General features: G+C 46.0%; 1 protein-coding gene across 2 annotated transcripts; it reads left to right on the top strand.

Annotated features, from left to right (window-relative positions):
* Nucleotides 1-8,850: 8,850 nt before the first annotated feature.
* On the top strand, nt 8,851-12,174 carry FBP (Inositol monophosphatase family protein). Of its 2 annotated transcripts, XM_087329651.1 has the most exons (12): nt 8,852-9,103; nt 9,632-9,679; nt 9,907-9,981; nt 10,083-10,144; nt 10,223-10,289; nt 10,379-10,492; nt 10,720-10,806; nt 10,892-10,962; nt 11,051-11,116; nt 11,334-11,420; nt 11,548-11,623; nt 11,814-12,174. In XM_087329651.1, exons 1-12 carry the CDS (start codon nt 8,945-8,947, stop codon nt 11,913-11,915), a joined length of 1,014 nt encoding a protein of 337 aa, XP_087185777.1. In that variant the 5' UTR covers nt 8,852-8,944; the 3' UTR covers nt 11,916-12,174. The 2 variants fall into 2 exon arrangements, with proteins under 2 accessions (XP_087185776.1, XP_087185777.1); XM_087329650.1 differs by having other exon boundaries at nt 8,851-9,103; nt 10,083-10,289.
* Nucleotides 12,175-12,845: the final 671 nt, after the last annotated feature.

Raw genomic sequence — 12,845 nt, 5'->3', positions numbered from 1 at the left:
AAACATATTTACACATATGTCCTTTGATCCGGTTTGCACCTGATCCATCTGGATTCACTCGATCCGGTTTCCGGGTCTCATCCGGAACCCTTCCGGATTCGGTTCCTTGATCTGACTCATCTGATCCGGCTCCTCCGGTTCTCATCCAGATCCCATCTAGAGGAACCGAATTCCTAACATTCATGACAATATCTCTGATGTGGATATCATCGTGTATGACTTCATGCTTACAAACGTTGGATGTTTAAGGAAGTCAATAATAACTATAATAAAAGAAAAATTACCAGGTCTACAAGGTGGCTCGAGTCGAAGGCAAACGAGATATGTTGCACATAATCTAGAGTCACACTATTTGGTTTATGATGAAGATAATGCATTGATTGGTACATCTGAGGATGACTAGGAGGAATCCTCATTGTACATTAGTTATAGTAGTGATTCTCCGTATAGGAGTGATCATGAATGTATTTTTGGTTATTAAGTGTAACTACCTTCCGCTTGTAACAAATCGGGTAATATAAAAGCGTGTGTTTTGAATTTTTTCGATTCTTATGAATATCGTTTCATATAAAAAAAAACACTAGTTGTAAAGTTTGTGATATAAATTGAGAATGTAACTTTTTTAATTTTCACTTTTTTAATTTATTTTTAAATCACGAAAATGGTGAATTGTTAACCTTTTTCATAGTATATTTGAGAATGCATGATACTGGTATCAATGTGTTTGGATCATTAAAAAAGTACTCAAATCAAATGGAATATTCCTTATCCTTCCATTTATGCGCGATCCTTCCACTTGTGAACGCAAACGTATTTTCACCTATCAACATACAATTTTAGATAACTACTGTTGAGCGGCAAGCTCAACTAGAGCCAGATCGGCTTAATAAGCCTGAGCCGGTAAGCAGTAAGGACCGGTGAGCTAGGGAGCCGGTATGCCGGATCCAATCCGTAACCGGAAGCCTAGTATAGGTTAGACTACTAAGCAGTTATAGTCTCGTAGTTAGCGTCAGATGCTCGTGTGAGCATTGAAGTACACCGTACTTCTAACAGTCCCGTGTGGACTTGTATAAATAGCGCTGATGAGCGCGTTGTAGATACAGAGCACAGAGTATTCATATAATTTTGAAGAATAGTGTGTCCTGCTCTCTCTCTCTCTCTCCCGCGTACTCTCTCTCTCTCTCTCTTTGTGTATTGTTCTTTCTAACGCTTCCGCAAGAAATCTTTAACATGGTATCAGAGCGCGTGGGTTGAGAACCTCTGCTGCAGATATCTACGCTTGTGAAGGAAACCCTAACAGATTGGAAAACAGACACAAAAGGAGAAATGGACAGAGGTATGGCTACGTCGCTCCCGATGGAGAAGCTCGACAGAACCAACTACGCATCTTGGTCATACAAGATGCACCAGTACCTGCTTGGGCATGGCTACTAGAGTTATGTCGATGGAGTGAACGACTCAGCACCGGAGACGACACACAAGGACTTCCTAGTGTGGGAACAGGCGGCAAGCAGGGTGATGTACTGCTTCACGTCTAGTGTCAGTGACCAGCTGCTCAGCCATATCCGTGACGCCAAGACACCGAAGGATGCTTGGGGAAACTTGAAAAAGGTCTTCTCCGCAAGCACCACTTGTCATGGACACACCAAGGCACGGACTAACCGCGCTTGGTGTGTTTGTGACACCACTGCCCGGAAGCTGCAACTCAGACAGGAGTTGAGCAATGTTCAACAGAAGAACATGTCGGTGGCAGATTACACAGACCGGATCAAAGGGATCTGTGACTCGCTTGCCTCTATTAACGTCACCGTAGAGGAAGACGAGATGGTGCAGGTCTGTCTTGGAGGCCTGGCGTCCAAGTTCGGAGCTTTCCGGACTGCGGTTTGTACAAGGGAGAATACGCCCTCATTTTTCGACTTACAGTAGATGTTCCTTGTAGAGGAGAACCACGCCAGTGCATCTACCAGTGAATCCCCAGACAACCGGATGTTGTACACGGGAGCGGATCGGTCTCACGGGCGTGGTGGACGAGGCAGGTTGGCACACAATGGAGGCGGCCGGCAAGAGCAGAAACGAAGGCACAGTGAGCGTGCCGACAACAGTTCCGGGACTTCCACAAGCAGGGGGAGTCAAGGTGGTGTCGGAGGCCGGCAAGACAAATCCACTACAGAATGTTGGTATTGTGGTAAAAAGGGCCACAGGGAAAGCGAGTGTTGGAGAAAGCGTGCCGATTCGGACACATCCGGATCCGGCAAGACCGGTAAGGAATGCCGGCAAAGCTCGCACTACGCAAACGGATCGGGAGGATCCAAGAATGGTAAGTGGCCAGCCTTGGTGATGAAGCACAAGGCAAACTCAATGAAGAAGACCACTTCCAAATCGGAGGAAGTGTGGTACGTTGACTCCGGCGCATCGAACCACATGACGAGCCATGAGGAGTGGTTCTCCTTTTTGGAGAAGCCGGATCAACCGGGAGTTGTCGAAACCGGAGACGACACTCCCAACCCGATCGTGCACGTCGGAGAAGTCCCTTTGAACCACGTCAGACAGAGCGGGAAAATGATGAATGTATTACATGTTCCGACGATCACGAAGAACCTGGTGTCGGTCGGACAGATAGTCGGCCAGGGGATGCAGGTGCGGTTTACGCACCTCGGGTGCTTCATTGAGGATGAGGGCGAAGTTATTGCGCAAGGGCGCAAAGATGGGAGGATGTTTATCCTCAACACCAATGACGTCGGCACCGCACTTCGCCAAAGGACAGAAGGTCGAGTCGGATATCGACCTGTGGCACAAGCGGATCGGCCACGTCAACTACCGGAGGCTTCAAGTCCTGCAAACGGTGTCGTGAAGAAAACCGTCCACAAACAGAATCGGTGCACCAGAGCGTAGGAACCGGCTCTTCATGCACGTACTCCTTATGTTGTACATAAGAGAGAATTAGGTACACAGAAGATCCTAGGTAGGTAGATTCGGTAGGAAGGAAGTTAATGGGAAACGACTCCTTTCTGGCCTATAAAAGGAGGGAGACGAGGAGGAGGAAGGGATCGCGGATAGAGAGGACGAAGTGTTGTCGGGTTGTCGGCCGAAGGCTTCTCTCTCTTCCAAACTCCGTAGCTTCTTTCTATGCAGGTTTTCGGGAGGCTTGTGCTGCTCTGAGGAATGCCCGAGTGCTTCCGGGAGCACCTCCAACCTACTCCTTTCTTTCTCAGCGTTTACGAACAGGCATCGGCATCTGTTCGCCGGCCTGTTCGGTTGTAACCGATTTCGTGCTTCTTGTTGTTTGTCTTTGTTAATATATATATACCTACATTCGTGTCTCTCTGCGTCGGTGTCCCACTCGCGTCTTTGTGTCGAAGGGCCGTGTCCCTGTGAATCTACGCTCGCACGTAGTGGATCTCTTCCCTTCTCCTTTGTCTCTTGCTCTTCGGTACAAGACCCCCGAGCCCCGCCTCATTCCACGCATCCGCGAGGAATACCTCGACAACGGAACAAATCGTTTTCGGTTTGCTGAAGTTTAGCGGCCGGAGAGCCCAGATTTGTGAAGCCTGCCAACCTGGGAAGCAACACCCGCTTCCATTCCCCACCGAAAGAAATCGAAGCCGTAACAAGCTCGATCTTATCCATTCGGATGTGTGGGGACCGGCACAAAATGTTAGCAGTGGCGGGAGTCGATATTTCCTCTCCTTCATCAACGACTACACGCGGGATACGTGGATCTACCTCATTGAGCGGAAGAGCGAAGTCTTCGAGTGTTTCCGGAGCCTCTAGAAGATGGTGGAACGGGAATCGGAGAGGAAGATCAAATGGCTACGGTCGGATGGCGGAAAAGAGTACTTTTCCGGCCAATTCAACAACTATCTTCAACAACTTTCCGGCGAGAATTCAGCTGCAGATACACACCGCAACAGAATGGTGTGGCCGAAAGGAAGAATCGGTTGTTGATTGACGCGGCTAGGGCAATGTTGGAGGAAAAGAGCATGCCCAAGTTCTACTGGGCCGAGGCGGTCCAAACGGCCGTTTACATCCAGAACCCGCTCGGGGACAAGGTGTCAGCTCACGAGCTGTATTTCAGGCGCAAGCCGAATTTGAGACACCTCCGGATATTCGGCAGTGTACCCTATGTACATGTGTCGGATGAGAAGTAGAGAAAGCTGGATGCAAAATCGGAAAAATGCATCCTAGTCGGCTATGCTCAAGAGCAAAAGGGGTATAAGTGTTATAACCCCCGGACGAAGCAGGTCCGAGTCAGCCGAGATGTCGAGTTTGATGAATCGGCATCGTGGTATTCCTTACCGACTCCGACTTCTGATCTCGACCCGATGTCGGAGGATGGGGCTAGTGAGCCCGAACCAGCCCAGGTAGAGAAAGATGAAGCCGGGACTCAAGATGAGAGTCCCGAATCATTCCGGTTAGGCGGACCGAATGAGAGACTGGATCAGTCCAACCAGTCAGATGATGAGACGGCGAGTAGTGGAGACTCTGTCATGCTCTCCCCGCGCAAGGAACCGAGGAGATGGTTCACACGCAAAGAGAAAGAGAAGCAAAAGACGCCGGAATTCGAGACCGACAATGATGAGTCGGATCGGTGCATATTTGACTTCGGCAAGGACACAAGCAGATGTTCGGGAACGAAGACTGAACCAGCCAAGAAGGGTCTCATACCGGGTAACGGTGAGTTACCCCGGTCCACCCGCCAGAAGGATCCCGTTAAATGGTACGAGTATAACGAGTACATGGTGCATCATTATGCGTACATGACCAAGGTCGTGGAAGTGCGTGAGCCGGAGAGCTACGTAGAAGTGGCAAAGGACGCAAATTGGCGTGCCGCTATGGAGGAAGAAATGCGGGCACTGGATGCCAACGGAACTTGGGACCTGGTTGACCCTCCCCGTCACTGTAAACCGATCGGATGCAAGTGGGTGCACAAGGTAAAGTACAATGCCGACGATACAGTTAACCGGTACAAGGCCCGGTTAGTGGCGAAGGGATATGCGCAGACCCACGGAATCGACTACGACGAGACCTTCGCTCCTGTAGCGAAGATGACGACGGTTCGTGTGGTACTGGCGGTTGTTGCGGCAAGGGGGTGGCATCTTCATCAGATGGATGTGAAGAATGCCTTCCTTCAAGGAGATCTTGAAGAAGAAGTCTTTATGACTCAGCCCCCCACATTTCAGTCGGAGGTGAACAAGTCGGCGATATGCCGGCTGAGGAAGTCGTTGTACAGTTTGAAGCAAGCCCCGCGTGCTTGGAATGCTACGATCACGCACCGATTGCGAAAGATGGGGTTTGGTTCCTCTAAGTCGGACTCTTCCCTGTTCATCCGTCGAGGCTCAAACGGTCTGGTATGTATCTTACTCTATGTTGATGATTTAGTCATCACCGGCCCAGGTCTTCCGGAAATCAACCACGTCAAGTCCCAGTTGTCGGACGCATTTGATATGAAGGACTTGGGGGACCTTCATTATTTTTTGGGGATCGAGGTGATCCACACCCCTGACGGCATATTGCTTTTTCAACGCTATTATGTGTTGAATATATTGTACAAGTTCAGCATGACGGAATGCCAACCTGTCTCCACACCCCTGGACCGGAATCAGAAGATCCGTCCCAACTCCAGACCAGCCTGCGATGAGAAACGGTTCCGACAAATAGTCGGAAGCCTGATCTACTTGACCATCACCCGACCCGACATTAGCTATCCGGTCGGAGTGGTAAGCCAATTCATGCAGAAGCTGACCGTGGAGCACCTTCAGTGCGCGCAACGTATACTGAGGTATGTAAGCGGCACTAAGGACCAAGGGCTCTTATACTGACAAGGTATAACCGAAGAGTTTGTCGGCTACACGGATGCCGACTAGGTTGGTGATGCAACGGATCGTCGCTCAACTTCCGGCTTTATGTTTTCTCTTGGGAGTGCGGCTGTTGTGTGGAACAACAAAAAGCAGCCAACAGTGGCTCTATCCAGCACTGAGGCTAAATACCGGGGCGCGACCATTGCCACCTGCGAAGCCATTTGGCTTCGGCGACTACTGCAAGCTCTGCGGATGGAGGTACCGACCCCGATCCTGATCTACTGCGATAACCTCAGCAGCATGCAGCTCGCCAAGAACCCTGTGTTCCATGCTTGCACAAAGCACATAGAAGTGCATTATCACTTCGTGCGTGAGCGGGTCCTGAGCGGTGAAGTTGAACTACGGTATGTTCACACAGATTGGCAAGTTGCCGACATCTTCACCAAGCCACTCGGGTCGGACAAGTTGCAGCACTTTACCGAAATGATTGGTGTTCAGCATCTCGACGTGCTGCACTTGAGGGGGAGACGCAAGGGCAAAGACACTACCAAAACGGGCAAAGGCAAAAAAACTGTTGAACCCGTAGGTAAGAGAAGAACCGGTAGAGGTGGAGACAAGAAGAAAAATGAAGCCAAGTCGACGAAGGAAGTCGGCACATCCGAACAGGTCGGAGTGAGAGGCTGTGAAGAAGAAGTGTACACTCAGGAAGAGAAGTGCATGCTATGCAGAGGTCATCACGATCGTAATGTCCATGATGCGGAGTCGAATGAAGAATTCGACTTCGGTGAACCGGCTGAAGAAGCCAAGGGAAGCACGGAGAAGGCCAAGACCCGGACGTGGTCCGATGTGGTGACAGGCCTGAAGCCGAAAATAGAATCGGAGGATACCGATTCGGACAAGAGCTGGAACGAGTCGGAGACAGCCGATTCGGATCAACAGACGGATCCGGATGAGTCAGATCAATGAGAGGCCAAGGAGACACGGACGCAGCGGAAGTCGATGCCATCGCAGCAAACGGGACCGGACCGGACAAGGAGCGCAAGCAAGGCGAAGCGACGCCAGGAGAAGTAAGTTGGAAGAACCGGCTGCCACAAAGGTTGACACTACGACCCTACCTCAGGTTGAGCTTGAGGGGGAGTGTTGAGTGGCAAGCTCAACCGGAGCCAGATCGGCTGAATAAGCCTGAGCCGGTAATCGAGATGAATCGGTATGCCGGTGAGCAACCGAGCCGGTAAGCAGTAAGGACTAGTGAGCTAGGGAGCCGGTATGACGGATCCAATCCGTAACCGGAAGCCTAGTATAGGTTAGACTACTAGGCAGTTATAGTCTCGTAGTTAGTGTCAGATGCTCGTGTGAGCATTGTAGTACACCGTACTTCTAACAGTCCCGTGTGGACTTGTATAAATAGCGCTGATGAGCACGTTGTAGATACAGAGCACAGAGTATTCATATAATTTTGAAGAATAGTGTGTCCTGCTCCCTCTCTCTCTCTCTCTCTCCTGCGTACTCTCTCTCTCTCTTTGTGTATTGTTCTTTCTAATGCTTCCGCAAGCAATCTTTGACAACTACATTACCGGATATTGGCCAATCCATACTTCGTTCACATGGAATATTGGGGTGTCATCAATGATGTCCACGACTCATCATCAACCATGATGTGCATCCCCAAAATCTGTCTTGCCGGACCCAATTCTTTCATTGAGAAGGTCTGGTTTAGAGCCTTCTTTAGCATTCGTATCTTGACTTGGTCTCGTCCAACGATCAACATGTTGTCCATGTACAAGAGCAATATCAGGAAATCTCCTCTGTCAAATTTCATCACAAACACGTAGTGATCGGCTTGCATCTTGTGGTACCCTTGGTCGGTCATGAAGGAGTCGAACTTCCGATACCATTGTCGGGGGGCTTGCTTCAATCTGTATAAGCTCTTCTTCAGCCGGCACACCAGTTGCTCCTTCCCTTTCTTCTCAAATCCTTCCGAATGATGCATGTAAATCTCTTCTTCGAGGTCGCCATGTAGGAATGCCGTCTTGACGTCCAGTTGCTCTACCTCGAGGTCCATGCTTACCGCCATGCTCAATACCATCTGGATGGATGTCATCTTTGCTACCGGGGCGAAGATCTTGATGAAATCCACTCCTTTCTTCTATTGGAACCCCTTCACCACGATCCGAGCTTTGTACCTTGGTTGATTTCCGACGTCTCCCGGTTTCAGCTTGTACACCCACTTGTTCCGGAGTGCCCTCTTTCCTTTTGACAACTCCGTCAGTTCGTATGTGTGGTTCTCAGGTAGGGAATCCATCTCGTCCTGCATGGCACTCAACCACTTGTGGATGTGGGTGTCTTTCTTTGCTTCTTCGAAGCTTTCCGGCTCCCCCTCATCGGTGAGCATTACGTTCTCTACATGGAGTGAAATGGTGTAGGAGAGCAAAGTGGAGGTATGGGGGTTTTTTGATGTTGAATCAATAGAAAATGTGCAATGTACTGTTGTCAATGAAGCTCCTTGTCATCTTGGAACGAGAGCTAATGTGGGCAGTCTTATACAGGTAGGAGGAGGTACATGGTAAGTAGCATCGAATGGAGAGTAGAGGATGACCTTCCAAGGAAGATATATATATATACATATGGGTACAAGTAGAAGAAAGAATATAGGAGAGCTCAAAGACCAATTTTGTTGTTTTCTTGAGTTTGGGGGTGGGGGGGTAGACTTCCATGGGCGTTGCATATAGCAATAATAAGGAACAGGAGAGAGAGAGAGAGAGAGAGAGAGAGATAAGGCTGAATATGTGAGTGTTGGTGTCCACACGCACGGAAAAGCAAAATATTTTTCAACTCTCCATCAATACAACCCAAAAGAGTGAGGCGCCACGTGGACGGATCAGCAGGCCGGCCGCATGCCACGTGACACAAAGGGAGCGCCACGTCAACAGAGCATGATGACATACATTCCTAGGCCAGACACGAAACAAAACAAAACAAGAGAGATAATAATAATAGATGATTGATAATCATCATCCCCCACCCCCCCTTTTCCCTTCCCTTCCCTTCCCTTCCCTTCACAGCTACAAGCACAGAGGCATAGAGAGAGAGAGAGAGAGAGAGAGAGAGAGAGAGAGAGAGAGAGAGTGGGAAGCGGCAGGGCCATCATGGATCATGCAGCTGATGCTCTGAGAACCGATCTCATGACCATCACTCGTTTCGTTCTAAACGAGCAGACCAAGTTTCCTGAAGCTCGAGGAGACCTCACTATCCTTCTCAGCCATATCGTTCTTGGCTGCAAATTCGTCTGCTCTTCTGTCAGCAAGGTCCTCTCTCTCTCTCTCCCTCTCTTCCCCTTCTCACTAACTCTTGCTTTTCTTTGCTTTTGATTCTTCTTTTTATTTCCATTCCTATCTTCATCTTTTCGGTGACTGCCAACCACCTTTTCTGAGTATTGGCTTGTGAAAGGTCGGCCATTTGCTACTTCGATTGTTGTGTCACACCTATTCCGTGTATAACTTTTCAGAAACATCGTTTTGCTTTGTTGTAAGAGCTCCCGAAGTGTTATATAATTCCTTCCGTTGTTTGTGGAAGTTCAATTCATTGTATAGTTTTATGAACATGGATTCTCTTCGTGGTATAAATCTGGGGGATAAGATCTAGTCATCTCTTGATTTTTTGTGTGGAAGACCTCGTCTGTTTATGTATTTGTATGCATTGTTTTATGTATAGATTCTAAAGATGTTCACCTGTGTGTAGTGTTTACAAGGGTGATTTGTATGTGAATGAATGATCTATGAGTTTTGTTTGCGATTGTCTGAGAAGTGGGTGGGGTTCTTAATTCTATGTAACAGGCTGGACTTGCAAAGCTTATTGGTTTGGCTGGAGAAACAAACGTACAGGTATGCCCATCTGTTCTCTCACCTTTTTGCACTAAACATACGGGTCCTGATGCAGCTCTCTCTCTCTCTCTCTCTCCCCATTTTATTTAGCATACAGTTTCTGATGCATCGTTAAACTTGGGTATAATATATTATATTATCCTTCCATTACTTGCAGGGTGAAGATCTGATGCATCATTAAAGAGTATAATATATTGCATTATCCTTCTGTTACTTTTCGTTCGCAGGGTGAAGAGCAAAAGAAGCTCGATGTTCTATCCAATGATGTTTTCATCAAAGCTCTTGTTAGCAGTGGGAGGACGGTGTGAATTTATGCTTTTATCTTTACTGGTTAATATATATATGCTCGTTTCTCTTCTATAAACTTGCAACTCACAGGCGCTGGTTTCTACCCTTCTCACAGAATGTCCTGGTTTCAGAGGAACTTGATGACGCAGTTTTTGTTCCCGAATCTCTGCGTGGAAGGTTTGTAATGTGCTATCCATTATGTCATATTCCAGATACGATGTGTTCCCTTAATGACTTCGGTATTTGTCATGCCAGGTACTGTGTTGTTTTTGATCCACTAGATGGATCCTCTAACATTGATTGTGGTGTCTCAATTGGAACAGTGAGTAAACACTTATAACATGCGGATTTCCTGTATATTATGTGCTATTACCTTAAATAAATCATGCGTCGATGTGTCAATTTACACAGATATTTGGGATCTACATGCTAAAGGAAAATAGTGCTGGAACAATTCATGATGTTCTTCAACCCGGAAAGAATATGGTAGCTGCAGGTTATTGTATGTATGGGAGTTCTTGCACGGTAAGGATTTTGTCTTTATCATGGACATTTTATGAGAGAGGTTATAACTTTAATGTAGGGATTTATTATCGTAGTACCATTCTGTGGAAAATTCTCTTCAAAAATGTGATCTACAGAGGCATTTTGTGCTTCTAAGTTTTGTTTATTTTCATAAATGTACACAATTTGTGCTTCTAATTTTATATTATTTTGATCAATGTTATAACTCTGGATAGTTTGTAATGTAGTTGGTCTTGTCTACTGGTCGTGGAGTGAATGGTTTCACACTAGATCCATCCCTTGGTGAATTCATTCTTACTCATCCAGATATCAGGGTATGAATTTTGTTATAGAAGTGGGGCCTTTTTTTATTTCTACCATTTTGATCCCAGTGACTTTATTACATGTATTTCATTTCAGATTCCTGAGAAAGGAAAGATCTATTCTGTGAATGAGGGGAACGCAAAAAATTGGGATGAGCCAACCAAGAAGTATGTAAATCGTATATCTAGGATTATGTTTCCTTTTAGTTACTCTTTTAAGATTGTTAAATAGTTTGCTTTCATGCCTCCTTTTCAGATTTGTGGAGAACTGCAAATTTCCGAAAGACGGATCAACTCCAAAATCTCTGAGATACATTGGGAGGTACGTTCCGATCCTCTTTTAACTTGCAAAACTATGATTGCATTAATTATAGCCATAAATGCTAAAACTGAAGCATTGTTGCAGTTTTTTATCATCGTAGAATGCTAAAATCATGTTGCAATGCAATGTTTTCTAAGTTCTCAATTTGTAAAGATTATAGGGATCTATTATACCATATTCTCGCTATGAGTATTAACTCTGAAATCATGTTGTGCAGCATGGTTGCGGATGTTCATAGGACTCTCCTATATGGAGGCATCTTTTTATACCCTGCTGATAAGAAGAGTCCAAGTGGAAAGTTACGGTAATTATCTCTCGTCTTAACCTGAGTGATATCAATGTATATTCGGTTTATGATGTGCTTCATTATAACACGAGTTTCTGGAGCAAATACTCATGTTACAAATGTTGCGAATGTGGGACTGGAACAGTGTTCTCTATGAAGTATTCCCAATGTCATTTCTGGTTGAACAAGCTGGAGGGCAGGCATTCACTGGCAAAGAAAGGGTATGTATGATATTCTCTTTTTTTGTGTCTTCATAATATATGAGGAAGAGGTAGAGAAAATTACAGTAGAGAATCATGATGTGCCCAAAAATATGCTTTGTCTGGGGTCGAAATAACAATTATATTAGTTACGGAATTGAATTAGACTGACGAAGCCTGATTTTGTTCCTTTGCTTCTGTCTTGTAATAGGCCCTTGACATTGTCCCTAAAAAGATACACGAGCGTGCTCCGATCTTTCTTGGGAGCTACGATGACGTTGAACAGATTAAGGCATTATATGCTGCAGAATGAAGCAGATGTGTGCTTCTTTTACTGTCTTTGTCTTCAGGCTTAGATGAAAGGAAAGCCAAGACGAAAGATAAAAGTCTCATTTTCTTTGCTTTTCCCGAAATTGTAATGTTTCTCTTGTACAGCATTTCCTCAGGATCAAGGAATGATGAAAGCATCAACGTAATAATATAATGGCTCTATCCTTCTCTCCTGCAATGATAATATTTGTAATAAAACGTTTGCAACGGTGGGTTGTATGCAAAGTTAGGCAGTTACTTTTTTTTACATTGCACTAGGTTGTACCTCGTTGATTTGGGGGATGAAGAGGGAAAATTCCTTAGCAAGCTAGTCATGAGATTTTGAGTTGTTCTGTGAGGGTTTGTATTCCAGCTCAGTAAATAGCTGACTAGATAGAGTTAGACTAGAATTAATTTGAAAATAGGTGACTAGATGGGGTCAGGAATATGACTCCAATGAGTTAGAAAAGAGGTGTCTAGATTTAGTAACAATAAGAGTTGGCGTAATGTCTGGTATAGAGTCTAAATCAAATCTGTAACTTGGATTCAAATTAAGCTTGCTACTAGTACCACCAACACCCAAATCCAACCTGGTTCCTTGTGTAGCTTACACATGCCTTGCAAACCTTGATTCTCATTATTAGTCATTGGGATGCCAAAAGTTGAGGAAAGAACCTACAAGCTGCATGTGTCTCTTATTTGACATCTTGGTTCTACCTCAATGTGTCTAATGTATGGGTTTATAATTTGTGCGTTGGCATTGATAATTTCTACGAAGTGGGGTAAGTGTTTAGGTATTTTCTTGTACTTTTAAGGGTGAGTCATTAGGGAATAGCATAGACAAAGTTTTCTAGAGGAAACACAAATGGAACATCAATAGACAAATCCTCGATAGGAACTGTGAATAAGTAAATCTCCTAGTATATGTGACTTA

The sequence above is a fragment of the Azolla caroliniana genome, unplaced genomic scaffold (genome assembly GCF_043228905.1).
Source record: "Azolla caroliniana isolate FFs.n. ecotype wild unplaced genomic scaffold, voAzoCaro1.0.p SCAF_13, whole genome shotgun sequence".
In the NCBI taxonomy this organism is placed as follows: domain Eukaryota; kingdom Viridiplantae; phylum Streptophyta; class Polypodiopsida; order Salviniales; family Salviniaceae; genus Azolla; species Azolla caroliniana.
Note: the sequence above shows the minus strand (reverse complement) of the source record. Positions and strands in the feature narration are given on the sequence as shown.

What these genes read in the sequence shown, in the direction of transcription:
- FBP (XM_087329650.1), top strand. Translation starts at nt 8,945, where the DNA reads ATGGATCATGCAGCTGATGCTCTGAGAACCGATCTCATGACCATCACT. An exon ending in TTGTTAGCAGTGGGAGGACG is followed by an intron (nt 9,982 to 10,082) that starts GTGTGAATTTAT and finishes CCCTTCTCACAG; the next exon opens with AATGTCCTGGTTTCAGAGGA. An exon ending in CATTCACTGGCAAAGAAAGG is followed by an intron (nt 11,624 to 11,813) that starts GTATGTATGATA and finishes GTCTTGTAATAG; the next exon opens with GCCCTTGACATTGTCCCTAA.